The sequence below is a fragment of the Eurypyga helias genome, unplaced genomic scaffold (assembly GCF_000690775.1).
Source record: "Eurypyga helias isolate BGI_N326 unplaced genomic scaffold, ASM69077v1 scaffold2183, whole genome shotgun sequence".
Classification (NCBI taxonomy): Eukaryota; Metazoa; Chordata; class Aves; order Eurypygiformes; family Eurypygidae; genus Eurypyga; species Eurypyga helias.
In genome coordinates, this window is record NW_010242895.1 from 1 (window position 1) to 16171 (window position 16171).

Consider the following 16171-nt stretch of genomic DNA (forward strand, 5'->3'; position numbering starts at 1 on the left):
ACCTTGCACTTGGCCCTGTTGAATTTCATGAGATTTGTTTGAGAAAGCCCACCTCTCCAGGCTGTCAGTGTCTCTCTGGATGACCAGTTGGGCACCCCCACTCCCTCTTTTTCCCATGAAGAGCTGAGATGAGCTCCAGTTGAAAAGACATCCCCTGGCTCCTGAAAGCAGGGAGAGGGCTGCTGTGAAGGGGGGCGCACTGCAGTGGAACAGCGTGACTGTGGCTGATGCAGTAGCGCCTCCTGGTGTCTGGCCAAAGAAGAGGGAGATTTAATGGGAGATAAGCAGTAAACTTGACGCGTGTTTAAGCACATTTGTTTATAGAGAAAGAAGTTAAGGAAAGCGTATTGGCTTTGATCTCATCAGTGCATGTGTTTATTATTAAGTTTTGCATAAGTATGTCTTATAAAACAAAGATCAACTTCCTGTGAAGCCTGCTTATCTTGTCCTGTCATCTGTTTTCTATATTCACTGAGCTTCTTTCCTGTAATAAATCTACTAATTCCCCTTTCTGTCATCACATTCTCTTAAACTTCCAGATTTTTCAAATCTAAAAAACTGAATTCAAGTTATGGAAAGTCAACAGGGGAAAAAGATGCCTTTGCAGCAGTGTGATGGGTCAATTTAACAATGTTGGTTTGTGTGGAAGAACAGGAGATTAGAACAAGAGGTTAACTACACATAGGTGTTTACTCCTGCAAATAAATACAGATTATCAGTAGTGTGTAGAGTACCTACCAGAAGCTGTTTTACACATTCTTATGCATAACACAGTCGTGCAAATTGAATGTGTTACTGCTTATTTGGTAATAATACTGGTACGCTGGGGTGTTGGCAGGGAATGTTTTAAGAGCTAGGCACTGTGGCTGACCAGTTGTCAGGGCTAATCTGCTGAGTCCATGGTTGCCCGTCCCACTCCCTCCCAATTATGTGGTTAAAAAGACCCAGATCTCAGGAAAAAATTCATTGTGCAAGCATACTGTTTATGTGCTGGGCATGAATATCTACTGGAAGAAATATCAAATTAATTTTCTGTTCATGGAAATGCTTAATCAGAAACATCCCTCATAACTAGAAAAATGCTCTTTCCTGACCTGATGATGGCCTTTGCAGCACAGGTGTTCTGTAAATCTTGAAATCAGATGTGCAGCCTCACAACCTGGCTAAGGGGCATGTCTGAGGAGGGTGTGTGTAGACATATATATATGTTTAAATATATTTAACTGTTTAAGAGAAATCTTTTCTTGTGGACTAAACAAAAAAGCTGTATAGGCTTCCTGTGTTACCCTGAGGACTGAATGTTGGCATTTTTAGCCATAAGAACTCATTCAATGTGACCTTTCACATTTAAAGATTTTCGTGCTGCTTACAAATCATACCCTCTAGAGGGCAGTTTGTACTGCCAGTGGAAATAACTGACACACAACAATGGCCACTGAGGTGAAATTATTTCTGGATTTATTTGGTTAAAGATGTGAACACGTTCATCTTTTTCATGAGTGAGGGAAAACCCAGAAAACTGTGATGAAGTTTATGTGGAATACTGGTATATAGGGACTAGCCCAGACTAGCAAACATGGAAAGCAACCTTGTGTTTGATAAGTGTCTCAGGGTCAGTGGCTGAAGAAGGAACAAAATACGGGTGAGTGCTGTTTTACAGGTAAAATTGCATGCTTCTGACTGCCTTGCAGAGGTACAACAAAGTATGATAATTCATCTAGAGGCACAGAATAAAATTCAGCATGACACGTGCAGCATCAAGGTACAAAAGAAATAAGCCAAGTAGTTTAGCTGTTTGATGAGGGCGAGATGATTGGGCGGGGAGAGGAATTCACCACATCACAGTATTTGCTGTTACTATCAGGAACTATGCAAGCAATTCCATAACTGAGGTAGACCTCACCTTACAGCAAATGTTATTCCTGGTGGATATACGCTATTGGATGTAGGCAATGCCGCCTCTTTCTCTCAAGTTTGTTTCTGCCGTCTGTTGTTCTACATTTGTATGTATCATCTGGTCTTGTGAGAAAGGGGTAATGTCAGCCATCAAGCTTCCCATTGCAATTGGAATCCATGTTCCACATTCTCAGTTGGTAGCAAAACTGGTGGAAACATTTGTAACACGACATTTGTCCAGTTGAGCACATTTGACAGCTGGAGAACAGTGACCTCTTTTGCAGTTTGGGTATGTACATAAGTCCAGTAATAGAGTCCTTAGTATTTGTAAGTTCACGTAGCCCCACTGAAACTGGTGGGCTGATGGAATTTTATGTGTACAGAAAACCCATCTCACCAATTCTGACTTCTAATTTTGTTCCCCTACCCTGACTCTGACAAAAGAAAGACAAGATCACAAATAGTGCGTGTTTATAGTTTCCTGTTTGTCCTACTTTTTTCCAGATTGTGACATTGATCTTTCTATAGCAATTGATATTTCAAGGCGCATGCGGCCACCATCCACAGTGCTTCTGAAACAGAAATTGCAAGCATTCCTCCCCAGGCTTTTACTCCAGGTGAAGTCACTGCCAAATACCAGCTGTAATGCTGGCTCTCCGGTCAACGTTAGATTCAAGTTCCAAGTATTGGCACAGACCAAACAACTAATCTTTGACTCTGATTTTGAAGACTATAATGAAGAGATCATCCAGAAGTTCTTAGATTCGCAGGCCACTGTGGACACCTACCTGAATGCAGACTTCTTCCAGGCACTTGAGGGGGAGTTCTCTAATGTGACCTCTGCTAAAGTTAAGGTAACTTAATGGTGCGAATGTGTGTGTTGGAAAAATTATGCGGTTTGATGTTTACAGACTCTTATGCTGAATACTCCAGGGAGACAAAAAGGTAGTTCAGGAATTGTTGAATCCAACAAAATCACAGAATGGTTGAGGTTGGAAAGAACCTCTGGGGATCGCCTTGTCCAACCCCCCTGCGCAAGGAGCGTCAACCAGACAGGCTGCCCAGAACCATGTCCAGGTGGCTTTTGAGTATCTCCTAGAATGGAAACTCCACAACCTCTGTAGGACACCTATGCCAGTGCTTAGTCACCCTCACAGGGAAAAAAAGTGTTTCCTTATGTTTATATAGAACCTCCTGTTCTATCATTCACCCTGGTATAACTGCATATATCAGTTCCGATTCCCTAGACACTCCTGCAGTGAGATGGTAGCCAGAACATTTGGGTTAATAGGTATGATCATGAGTATTCCTACAGAAAACCTTATATCAACCAAGTCTTTGCACTTTGAGTCGTGGAAACAGTTCTCTTTCAGAAACTGTAAATGCTGATCCTGAATTTCTGTCCAGAATAATAGCAGGTCTGAGCAGAAGTCACAGAAAACATCATCCAAGAAACTTGTTTACAGAAGTTTGTTTGTGTAGTTAGCTTGTCAGATAATTTCAGTTAACAAAGCTGAGTTCTGCTCATGAATAGCTGACGATTGGGAAAATCTGCATGGATGCTGCAGTTAATTCTTCTGTCCTGAAGTGAGGTGAAAGGAGAAGCATAAGGCTTGATCTGATCTGCTCTGAAGTGAACAGGGAATCTTTCCACTAAGGGGAAAGAAAGTTCAGTCTCATTGGAGCGTCTCAGGGTCATTGCCCTGACAGTTTATCCTTAATAAGGCACTGACTCAGTAAAGCGCTGAGCATGTCCTGTAGCACCTGTTTGAGTATTAGCGCTTTCTAACGACTCCAAGCAGGGGACACCTTCCTACTGAGGAAGGACAGGTTAGCCCTTGCAAAATACATAGGGGGTTTCCTCTATGAACTTCATTTTAACTTTCATGAGATGTTCATTTTAATCTGATGTGGAGTGAGAAAGCCATATTGTTACAAATTCCCCTGCTTTCAGGTGAAAGTTGGCATTCTGTTTTTTACAGCATTTGTGTAGGTATGGCTTGCCAATTTAGCTTGCAATTTGGTGCATATTTAATACTATATTTTTCCAAAGATTTCTTAAGATGTCATTTTATTCTGAACAAGGAACATGACCACATATCATTTTGCTTCTTTTGGGCCTTAGTAGAGAGAACTTGTTTGACATACAAGTAAAAGCAGTGCTTTTTTCCTCCTATTTCCCATTTCTGTTAGATCCCTGTTGAAGACTAGAGTTAAGCAAGGCTTCTTTCTGCTTATGCATTATTACTAGTAATATGCTGCGTATCTCAGTACTTTACCAGTGGATTAATGTTCCTTTCTGATACTGTTTATGTGCAAATTGAAAATACAAGACTTTAGAATGCACATGAAATTACAATTTAATCTCCCTAGGATCCTGAGTGATAACATGCTTGTTCTGTAAAGATTATTAGTTATAAACCTCATCAGGGATAGTAATTCTGTTGTTTGCATTTCTTCTTTTCTTTATTATTTTTTTTTCTTTTTTCAGCAAATGAGTTGGACCTAATTTCCAGCATTTTTGGCAAAGCCAGAGTCAGATGTGTTCCAACAAGAGCTTTATATAAATGAAAGTTTTGTAAACATATATAATGCCCACGCTAACAGGCCACATTCCCTGCCCACTGCCTCCCCCTTCCTGCCCCCCCATTTTCTTAAAGCGAAAAGATCATTGAAACAAGCATCAAGCCCATGCCTACAGTGTTGTTTCAAACAGTCTGTGATGTGTTTACCCATCCGTGGTCCAGCTCTCTCTGAGCAAATGTAGAATCGGTACCAGTGCCTCCATATTGTATGCTTCGGAACTTCCCACCACCAAAAGCAGTTAACTCTGCACGCTCTTAAATTCTGGTCTCCTTGCTGCTTTAGCACAGAAGTGGGATGTTTGGTGTTGGTGTCACTTCATTTGCTTATGTCACCTGTGGGAAAATTTGCCTTAACAGAAGTAAAAGTGTTCACATTGATTGAAGATGTCTATTGTATAGGGAATGTGAAATAAGATGAATGGGAGGGAAGGAGCTCTAGCTGTCCTCGTCTACTCATTGATCAGAGGTTGTAGGGGAACTTTAAGTCATTATTGTTGCGAGCAGGCAACAGTTCACCTGTGCAGCCTCTTTCTGGGAAACCTAATGGATGAGTGGGGCCTGAGAAGACTTCTGGTGGTTTGAAGGGGGAAGGTGAGGAGAGAAATGGGAAGAGACTGGTAGCTTGGAGGAGAACTGCAAGGAATTGTGCTTTCCTCGGCACAGAGAGGTTTTTGGCCTGAAAAGGAGGGAATGTAGCTGATACAAAGGGTCAGGATTAGTGTCCTTATGTCTTAGCAAGGAAATGTATGGCAGAGTGGAGCAGGGTGATGCACTGCCTATGTGGAAGGGGCAAGGAGACATAAGCATCTGCAGGGAAGGGAGGATTGGACCCAAGGAGGATGCACTTCCTGGTGTGGCTCAGTTGACAGCCAACTGGAGCACTCTTGCAGAAAGGGAATTTTTTGTTTGCTCCGAGTTCTTTTCCACATTCACATATAGGAGAACTCTTCTGATGTCAGAGAAAGCTCTTCAGTGGATAAGTCACAGCAGAATTGGCCTTCCACCTAGCATACTAAGAAGATGAGAGATGTAATTAATAGCAATGCTATGAACTGGTCAGCAAGACAAATCCCTCAGATGGGAGTGCTGTCAGGGAAGAGAGGCTTTTGCGTTCTGTTCTCCTTGCTCCTCGGAACTTTTTCCAGCACATCCTTCCGATCTACCAGAGTGTATTGCAATTTGGCCACTTTTCAATGCAAACTGTACCTTTTACAATGACTCAACTTTTAGTCTCTTGTTAATTGACTTGGCATTACTCCCTTTCCTGACAGGTTCTGTTAGTATTTTCAGATGGGCTGGATGATTCGCTGGAACATCTCAGAAGAGCAGCTGAATCGCTTCGCTTGAAAGGTATTACAGTGTCACATTGATGCTCCAGCCTCCTACTACCAATGGCCCAATGGACTGCTCTGCCACTGCAACTTTTTCATTTAACCTTACCTCTCCGCATGTATATGACATTCCTCAGGAGTCTCTGGGAGAGTGTTTGCTTCTCCATGTGAATCGGTGTACAGGATGGCTTGTCACTGCTTGGCAGATGGCACCAGAAACACGCCTAGGGCTGCAGAAGGCCTAGGATGGTTTGGTTTCTGAAGTCCAGCTCCAGCAGCTGCAGCAATTCAGGGCAGCCCCTCTCACTGATGAGTGCAGCACCAGAGGTTAGACCCAACTCTGACTTCTGCAGGAGAAAACAGTTTTACATGTCTGTTTGGGCATTGAGTAGCAGTCTAGATTGACAACTGGGTACAGAAATAATTTGGAGAATTACAGGTCCGGATTTTTCTCTTATATGTTGTTCTCAATAGCTTGATTTCTTTTAAGATACTGTGTTGAAGCCATGAAATGTAAGTCTCTTAGAGAACTGCTGTTATTCACAATGATATTGTTGATTAAATAATATAGTTCAGGCATTCACGAATTTAAATATACCCTTATGTTGAAGGTCTTGATGCACTTCTATTAATTGGCCTGGACAATACACAGAACTTGACCGAACTTCAGGAAATAGAGTTTGGCAGAGGGTTTGGATACAACGAACCTCTGAGTGTTGGGTTTGCAGAGATTGCAAGCATCTTGCAGAGAAATCTTGTAAGTCCTCCTGTGATATAAACAAAAGGAAGAAAATCAGACTTTGTTTTATGATTAACATACATAAATGAAATGTTTCTTGCCATTTTTCCAGGATACTGTTGCAGAAAGGAAATGCTGTAAGGTGGTTTGTAAATGCCTTGGAGAAAATGGTGATCGTGGTGGCCAGGGAAGTCCTGGAAGGAAGGTAAAGGAGTCTGGTTAACCAAGAGGCTTATTAGCTATTGGGAATGAGAAACTTTCAGCTAACAAGGTGAGAGTAGAAAATCCTTCTTCACTAGGTGTGAGCCTTATCATTTTGTGCCTATGGTTATTCAAAATATCCTCTTCTGTAAGTTTCTTCTCATCCAATACAGTACTAATTTACATTATTTCCCTTAAGATTGTATATTGTCTGTTTTAAGCCTTTCGAGTATTACAGATATCACCACTTCTACAGCATGCCAGTAGACTTCATTACTAAGGTTTTTAGTACACGTAGTCTCCATCTGACTACTATTCTTTCCATTATTTCTACTTACTCCGGTAACATGCTAGGTAAAGTATATCTTTTGTTCACCCTCTTCAGTTATGTCATTGCAGTTAAATGGACTTTTGGTTATCTCTTAGCAGAGGTACAGTTTTTAACACTTAGTCATTTATATGTTCAATTTACTGATTTCTTCTATTACTCTTGTTGATTTTCTACAACCTCCTGTTTTACTTAAAATGTCTAGTTTAACATGCTTAGACAAAACAGGGTTTGGAATGTTGACATAGTTTTTTGCAGCAGGCATACATGATGCCTGGGTTGTCCAGTCTTCAGTTGTAAAAGCCTGTTTTTGCAGCACAAATTCATGTCTTATTTTTGCTCGTTTTTATTCCTAGAATTTCCGTTTGGTTTAGTTTCTCTCTGTTCAAGTTTCTGCCCTGATGCTATGAGGTTTGCATCACTTCAAATATAAAGTTGCAATATTCCTAAAAGTGTTTGTAAGGTGTTGCCATATCTTGCCTAACAAGTTTTCAACTCCTTATATTTTTTATTTCACCTTCACTCATTACTGTATGCTTCCTTTTCCAAATCACTAAGGAAGATTTTTAATTTGACCAAATATCCCAATGAGCTTTGCTAACCCATCAGGCAATTTCCTGAAATAACATACTGAAATTCTATATTGAACATTGTTGGGTTTTTTGGTTTGGTTTGGTTTTGGGGTTTTTCTCCACAGCGGTGTCAAGTACATTGGACTGTGCGGAGTGTCTGTGTAAGTATAGTTGATGGAGCGTGCCCTCCTCAGCATAACCCGATCTGATTTTTGGGAAATGTTTTTTATCTCCATGTGCAGAGCAATCTGATAGAAATGAACAAGGTGTGTTTGGAGAAGTGTTACTTATGTCTTAAATACCTGTTTTTCAGGGAAGTATGGGTTACAGAGGATCTCCTGGCCATCCTGGTGAGGAAGGTGGGACTGTAAGTAAACATTATTTCTTCCTCCTAAAATGATGTTAGTTGGTGCTTGAACCTGTCTGCACTTACTCATTCACTCAGTGTGCATCAGTGTTAACCTAAAATGTGTTTAAGTAACATGTATCTGAAGGCAAACATCTAGACTTGGTCATCTGCACCTCACCATAGTACAGAAGATCCTACAAGGAAAGGAGGTTGAGGACATAATGCCGGACAGCTTTGGTTTATCGTGGTGTAGTACTGAGCTCAGGAATTAGTCTTAATGTTTCACATAGGCAGTGGAGCCAGGCCAAAATGCTTAAATTTCTGTTTTGTAATATTGTGGTGTGGTTCTGTGGCACTAGAGTCTAAATCTAGAATGTGATCCATGTAGCTTTTTTGCTCGTTTAGAGGAAGACCTTTCTTTAAAGAGGAGAAAAGAGAAGGGTCTTTGTTCTTCTGATCTTCAGCTTTTCAAGTTTGTCTTTTCTTTTGCATGGTTATACAGGAGCTCATGTTTACTGCGTGTTTCTTCTCATTTTGTTTGTTGTTGTTTACCTTTTTAGACAGCAGTTTTAAGGGGATCTGCTGGGAGATGCTGCTCTCTTTCCAATTTTTTCTTAGAACTTCCATCCTAACAAACCTGAAATAGGAGTCTTCAGAGATTGGTGACTGGAGGAAAGGCACTCAATATTCAGTTAAAAAATCAGCTCGCTGAAAGGCCTACCTTCAAGTACAGGATTTCAGTCAGAGATTGGTAGTGCAGTCTAAAACATGGCATGATAGTGAGAGCAGAGAACCAGGGTGCAACTCAAACTAGTAATTGGCTGTTCTTTTATGGCCAGTATATATATTTCCAGGTGAATTCCATTTGTGTCTTTAGCGCAGTGAAGGGTGATATAATTCTGTCTTGCTTTAATTTTGTCTGATGACTTAACCCGTAACCAACATTGTATGGATGAGTTTGAACATTCTCTTTTGTTCTGCAGGGGGAGAGAGGCCTAGCTGGTTTCAATGGGACTCAAGGAGACAGGGGATGTCCAGGTGCCAGAGGCCATAAGGCAAGTATGTCACTTTGAAGCGTTTCTTAATTTTGTTTCCCACAAACCTGTTTTCTGTGCTGAGGACAAATCTCTATACTGTCTTCTTGAAGCATGGATTGACAGTAAGACCCAAGTCTAAGAACAGCAGACAATTTTTTTCTGTCTCATTTTGAGCAATACTTTGTGTAATCAAAGTATGGTCAAATGGCTAAGGAGTTGGCTGACTCATCAACTTGCCTGTGACTTTTCCACACCAACTCCAGACTGGCCTTAGGTGAAACTATAAAGCTTTACAGTGCGGGAATGGAAAAGAAGGCTGTACTATCTTCCCACAGGAAAGGGATCAATCCCATATCTGGCAGTAGGGTTTTACAGTAGAGACTATGAATAGAGCCCAGCATGCCTCTGCACACCAAGTTATTGTGCCCTGCTTCTCAAGCCCAATAAAAACACTTTCACCACATTTCATCTACGTTTATTTTCAATTTCAGGGGGCCAGAGGCTATAGAGGAAGTCAGGTATGTGTTTACACGTGTGATCTATTTTCTTTGAGAATAGTGTTCTGCTTCTTTTCAAGTTCATGTTACCTTGTAAGATGAAAATACCAACAAGGAAGGAGAACGGGGTAAAAACGTCAAAGTATTTAATGTACTTTTGCAGTGGTTGTATAAGAATGGATTTAAGAGTGGTCTGCTAGGTATCACATTATTAAAAACCAGTAGTCCTAATTGTATTGCATTTTTAGCATGGTTGCAGTCATAATTGATTTAGTCTAACTGACAGGCAAGGAATTTATTTACTGGATATTTTAATAATCTGCCAAGGTGGTAATTCAGGTCAGCTGAATCTTTTATTGTATTTGTTGAGGAAACAGAGCATAACAGGGGAAAAAAGATGGTGACTAATACTTATTGTGCAGTTGGACAGCATTTTGATTGAATAATTATTGACATTTTTTCAATATCCAGACTTCTTTTCAGCTGGATTTGTCATCTACTGATCTTGTAACTCTGCTTATTTAACCTTTTACCTATTCGTAAAAGTGATGCTTTCATCAATTCGTTAATAAAATGTGAAGCCTGGGAAACAATGAGCTATGATGGGAATTTAGTTTTCAGACTAGAGCAATTAAAATGGAATTCAAATTGTATTGAGTGCTTTGATACAAAACCAATCCTCGAAAATATTTAGGAGCCTCAAAGTCTCATAACTTGCTTCCAAACCTGAGCAGCTGTGCATGTGAGAAACTTCAGAGTGTTTCTAATACTCTCTTTAAAGTACTGCTCTGTACAGACTTTTTTAATTCTCCAATGTGCTTTTCCCTTTGCCATTTTCTCCTCTGTTCCCTGAAGTAATTTGTCCTCCTTTAAATCTGAAACATCTAATTATAGAAGAGGGAGAGTGCTTGCTGATGATTTTGATTTGTCCAAGTTGAATTGTACAGTAGGACTTATCAGGAGCACAAACTCCACTGAAATCCAATAAATATGTGAATGTCTTCATCATATTTTGTCATTATATCCAGTAATTTAATTTTAACTTAAAATATGAAACTTTCAGCATATAAAAAAAGCAATTTAGTACTGCTAACTTAGTAAGATTGCAGCAGTTTATTGACATCTGCAAGCATTGTGGTACAGGTATTTGGAGAAAAAAAAGGCAATACTGGTTATTTAATACTATGGCGTTTGGCTTTGGTTTTCTGAGGTGTGAAATGAGTGAAGGAAATATTAAGACTTAAATAAAAGTTATGATTTCTTACTTAGTGCTCAACATTTTTCTGGAATGCTTCTTCAAGAAATTATTGTCTGGGACATATTAATCTTACCAAAACGTACAGCGAGCTAATTTTTCTTGTAGTGCATACAAAACTGATATAAATGAATGAAGATTTACCTCAGGAACATTAACTAGGTGGTTTTACAAAGCCAGTTTAGCATCAAAACCTACAAAGCAATGGCATCTCTCTGTAGTCTCTATCAGAGTGAGACTCATCTTTGTTTAACTGGCATTTACAGTATGCTTTTGTGCCACTTTCAGTGATTTGTTGAATATCCTTTCAGCTTTCAGGGTAGTGGTCTTTGATAAGTTCATTTCTTACTACAATTAAAACCAATACAGTTAATTCCTTCATTTTTATCCTATTAAAGAAACACAGAAGAAAAATTTCAAAATATCCTTTAAAAATTGAGTATGTTATTTGGCCAGGTCTAAAACATTGAGGAGCATACATAAATGCAATAAGGTTCTCAGTTATAACTATTCAGAAGCCTCACTCTTCACCTGAACAAGTTAACAGCCCAAACTCCCTAAGGATAGGATTGGTGTTCTGTGAGAAAATGGCATCCGTAAATGGTTGCAATATGGTGATTTGGTTTTGCAGGCAAAGGGAAGAGCAGAGCAGTGTGTGTTGGAATGGGATTGTGACTGCTGTTTACGTAGCAAGCATCACATTGCTGCAGGAGTAATTAAGTTTCTTTAGCAAATCCTAAAGCCTGAGATCAGTCTTCTGTAATTATTGTGGTTATTCTTTCTAGCTTTTCAATACACCATTCACAGTGTAGAATTATTAAAAAAAAACACATTACAAACACATCTGACACCAGAATTACATGTTAGATCAGATACTGATAGTTATGCTTTGGAATATATCAAGATTTTGAAGGTGCTGCAGCTGGGAAAAAGATTTCAAAACAGGTGGAAGAACAGAATGCAGATCTTATGCAGATCTATTGTTTTAATAATCATTGTTCTTATTAAGTGTTCTTAACTATAAATTGCTTTAAAAGTTAATAATTCATTAACAATTTGAATTATTAATTCCTCTTTATAATTATTATTCTTAATTATTCTGGCTAGCCATTGAAAGCCACTATTCTTATTCAGGTTTCCAAAAGTAAGGTGATCACTTCTTTGCTCAGAGAGACAAGTGGAGTGATATTAATAGGGTTGTTTTTGCTTACTGCTACAGGGTGAATTTGGTGAGAGTGGATTTGATGGCACTGATGGAGAGCAGGTAATCATTGCTTTAACTGGGCAGTGCAATTAAAGACACCTACCTCAGGGTTTAAAAGTACAGATTCTTCTGTCTTTGAATGGTCTTTAAACCTGAACAGAAGTTCTGTGGTTCAGTGTGTAGAATTGCATATCTGATTGAAGTTGGATTCTGCCAGACAAAGTTTAGGAACTACATTTATCAAAGAACAGCTGTTATTTTTTTTTCTTCTTTCTAACCCCTCTATGGGTCTAGGGAGAACGTGGATTTCCTGGACCTTCTGGAGAGAAAGGCAACACGGGAAAACAGGTGAAGTAGCATTTAATAGTAACGTTTAGATTTTATGGGAACATCTTTCCAAAGTGTAATGCCATCTGTAATGCCTGTGAGGATTTTTTTAATAGCTGCCTGTTCTCATATGAAGTGGCTCCTGCTGTAAATCAGTGTAGCTCCATTGACTCCAACAGATCTGTGTTCTCTTACCTGGCCTTCCTCTAGGACAGACACTATTTCTACCTGTACCTGAATTGCTTGTGTTCTTTTTATGAATTTAGGGCAGAAAAGGCCCCAGAGGAGAAAAAGGTGAACGAGGAGAATCTGGTCTAAGAGGAGATCATGTAAGTATATTCCTTTGTTTTTGTTAGATTGCACTGATTTGTGCCTGGATTTTGTGATGGAGCTGCCTGAAATATATGCTATTTGAAGAGTTTCTCCCAATCCTACATGGTGCAGTATTCTGTAAGAAGTGTGGCTTATTCCAGAACTCCTGAACTTCTTAGATGCAGATGGACTGATGCATTTTGATATGTGGCTTGGAAGCAGGTGTTTAAGCCTTAGGTATCCTCCTTTTCTTGCATTTTTGTTTTGTTTTATTTTTTTTTTTTACCATGGGCAACGTAACTGCTCTTGGAGCTACTTAGTCATCCTCCCTGGTGCTCCCCACCCCACGGAGGAAATTCTGGAGCAATTGAAAACCCTGCGCACTGACTTTTGGTTACCAATGTGTAACGATGCAAAGGCAGGTTACTACATCATGCTGACATTTTTTTTCTTGCATACTCCACAGCCCTACATAAATGCAGTCCCTGAGGAGTGATATTTCCATGGAGACACCACACTTCTTGTGTCACAACTTTAAGTCTTTTCAAACATATTTCAAAGACCCTTGTTCCAAACAGTCCAATATTGTGTTGACTCCTATCTTCTAATGCTTATAAAAAAAATAAAATCAGGTGTCATGGTAACTCTTCTCTTCGAGATCATGACTTCACCTGCATCTAGCAATAAGTGGCTAAATGGAACTCCATTCCAGTGTAACCCCATCTGAAACTCACTAACTGGTTATGATCTTAGCTCAGTTAACTGTACCCAAAAAAACAGTTTCACATTTTCAGGGTTTAATTTGTTGCCCATTAGTGATATTATTTTCATCTCTTTGCAAAATAACTTGTGGACTTTGCAGACCTGCCTATATGGTGTTCTTGCAAGCATCTTAATTTAAAATAGCCTTTGTATTTCTTGTTGGTTGCAGTGACCAGTCTCATTAATCCTATTTCCATATCCTGCCTCTGTAATCAGAGTAATAAAGATGTAGTCACTGAAAATGCTGAGCTTTCTGCTTAACTTTTCCAGGGAGATCCTGGGACTAGCAATAATGTTCCTGGTCCTAAGGGTGAAAAGGGAAACTCAGCATGGCAGGTAAGTAAGTAGCTCTATATTATGGGGAGAGGACTGGGATAATGGCTAAGTTCTGTTGGCTAAGCAGTGTTCAGTATCTAAGCAGCCCTTTTGTGTTTGTCTTTAATGTATATCTGCCACACAGAAAGCTTTGAGAACTGCTTGATACTCTAAAAGAGAAAAAAAGTTAAAAAGGCTAACAAAGACTATGGAAATATTCTTATAATCTAGAGCTAAGGGAAGATATGGATGTAAGACAAATATATTATTCTACTACAAATTTACATCACCAACCTGAGGGAATTCTAGTAATGGATTGTAAGGATACTGTTAAAAACCATGGTGGGAAAAAATGCGTTGGGTATCAATAGGCTGTACTCAATTTACTTTGTAACTGCTGTTTCCTCAGGGTGGTGGATAAACTCCATTTTGACCTGTATCTAGAATGTAAGAGCTGGGTTATGTGCTTATATAATGTCTGAATTTTTACAGGGTGTTTGGGCAATACTGCAAGACAACAAACATAAAAGCACAGTCTGCATTACCGCTGCACTTTGTTTGGAAAAAATAAGCTAAGATGATAAGTAGTTGGACAGAAGGATATAAGTTGTGGTAGATGAAAGCCTAAGAGGGTGAGAAGTAGCAACATGTGAGGAAAAATGCACTATTTCAGAAGTTTGATTCTATCTGAGCAAGTCGGGCTGTGTGCATATGTCTATGTATAGTCTGCTGAAAGCAGTAGAAAAACTTTGAGGGTCACTCCTCAGAGATTGATTGTGTTTGATAACTGTTTGAAAAAAACCCTCATCAAACTCTTATCTTAAGAAGTCCAGCTGAAAGGCTGAAGTCAACAAAAATGATTTCACGAAAGCCTTGACCGAGTATCAGCTGTTAGTTACTGGTGGATTGGAAATCCGAAGCAGGCACGATCTCTCTGGTTTATAATTGTTGATTGTAAATGATTTGCAGAAAGCAAGAATCAGCATTTAGCATGCTACAACAGATTGCAATGAAATCACTTAGGAGAAGAAACAAAGAAGGAACACATGAAGTAGAAGTGTAAGTGCAAGAAAAAGTATTTGAAGGGCTTGTTCGTTGCTTTGTTTTGCAGGGAGACCCAGGACCACGTGGACCCCAAGGAGAACAGGGTCATGCTGGCCCTGATGTAAGAAAAGTAATCAGTACAGGGTGGAAGTAACTGATACAAGATACAATGGGGTTCCTGTTGGGAAAACAAATTTTTCTCTTATTCCTTTTCATCCCACACTTAAAAATACTGCAGTGAGGGGGAACAAAAATCTTCTAAAATTTTCACAGTGAAACATATTTGGCTTCAAATTTAATATCCTGTGTTTCGTGATACGGTTTGTTTTTTTTGATCAGGAATTGCTGTCACATTAATTTCAGGTCTGATTCATGTGAAGTCACAAGCCTTTAACTCAATGCAACCTTTTCTATGAGCTTTAATTGCTTCATCATTTCACCATAGATAAATTTATCCTTTCTTCCTCCCTGTGACTGCAAGTTCTATATGCCTGTTCAAGCCTATATATAAACTCACTGTCAGCCGAGCTGCTCTTTTTAACCCACTGGGGACTGGAATTTATGAAGGCACCCCTTCTAGTCTGTCAGAAGGGTGCCTAATGCCAAAGCCTGGAATGATGATGACTCCTCAGTCAGGCTGCGGAATCATCCTAAAGGTCTCTAGTGCTGTGAGACTCAACAGTAACATTCACTGGTGCTGCTGAGCAGTGTGCTGCGGGAGGTGCTGCAGACCTCTTAGCTCAGGAGAGAAGAGGGCTCATGTTTTCTTTGTTTTAGCCAAGTGACAGCTGACTGAGAAGATATTTTCCGTTATTTTGTTGAGATGCCTTCCCTCTGCACTCCCTAAGAGCCTAAAGCTTTTATTTTTTCATAAAGCTTACTTGTGTAAGAATTTCTGTCCCAAATCTACTCGTTTTACATTTCTACCTTAAACCTTTCTTTGGAAATAATCTCTATAAGTTGTATTGGATTTGATTGTATGTATAATGTATTTTATTCTAAGCTGTTGTTTCACATACTGCTCAGTGTTCTCGCTGTAATCTGTCATGCCACTCCTTCCTAGGGGGCAGCAGGTCGAAGAGGCCCTCCAGGTATAAAGGTGAGTGGCTGACACTGCTGCTGCCTGTCTGTATGCAGCTACATGTCCAGCCTCAGCATTTGTTTCTCTTAAGGGAGAGATTTCCATGTGATCAAAGACACAAATGTTTAAAAATCCAAAGTCAGTAGCCAAGGCAGCCTTTGGATCTCAGGTGGATGTATCAGAGGACATCCTGACTTGAAGGATTTAGAATTGGGAAGGAACTTTCATTGAAATATAAGGACCGTTACTTTTATGACTAAAGCAAATGTGGGAATGTAAATAGATAAGAGACCATTGCTAAAGATGATGGGAATGAGTACTCAAGCTGCATTCCTG

At 39.6% G+C, this 16171-nt stretch overlaps 1 protein-coding gene across 1 annotated transcript in view; it reads left to right on the forward strand.

Moving 5' to 3' along the window:
* Positions 1 to 2400: 2400 nt before the first annotated feature.
* LOC104507795 (collagen alpha-4(VI) chain-like) overlaps positions 2401 to 16171 on the forward strand; it is a gene marked incomplete at its 5' end in the record, with an annotated part of 31258 nt that continues 17487 nt past the window's right edge. The window contains 12 exons of the mRNA XM_010149197.1: positions 2401 to 2750; positions 5753 to 5831; positions 6424 to 6569; positions 6664 to 6756; positions 7966 to 8019; positions 8985 to 9056; positions 9530 to 9556; positions 12010 to 12054; positions 12588 to 12650; positions 13666 to 13731; positions 14822 to 14875; positions 15818 to 15853. Coding sequence (XP_010147499.1) covers positions 2401 to 2750; positions 5753 to 5831; positions 6424 to 6569; positions 6664 to 6756; positions 7966 to 8019; positions 8985 to 9056; positions 9530 to 9556; positions 12010 to 12054; positions 12588 to 12650; positions 13666 to 13731; positions 14822 to 14875; positions 15818 to 15853 — 1085 coding nt within the window. The remainder of the gene's footprint in view (positions 2751 to 5752; positions 5832 to 6423; positions 6570 to 6663; positions 6757 to 7965; positions 8020 to 8984; positions 9057 to 9529; positions 9557 to 12009; positions 12055 to 12587; positions 12651 to 13665; positions 13732 to 14821; positions 14876 to 15817; positions 15854 to 16171) is intronic.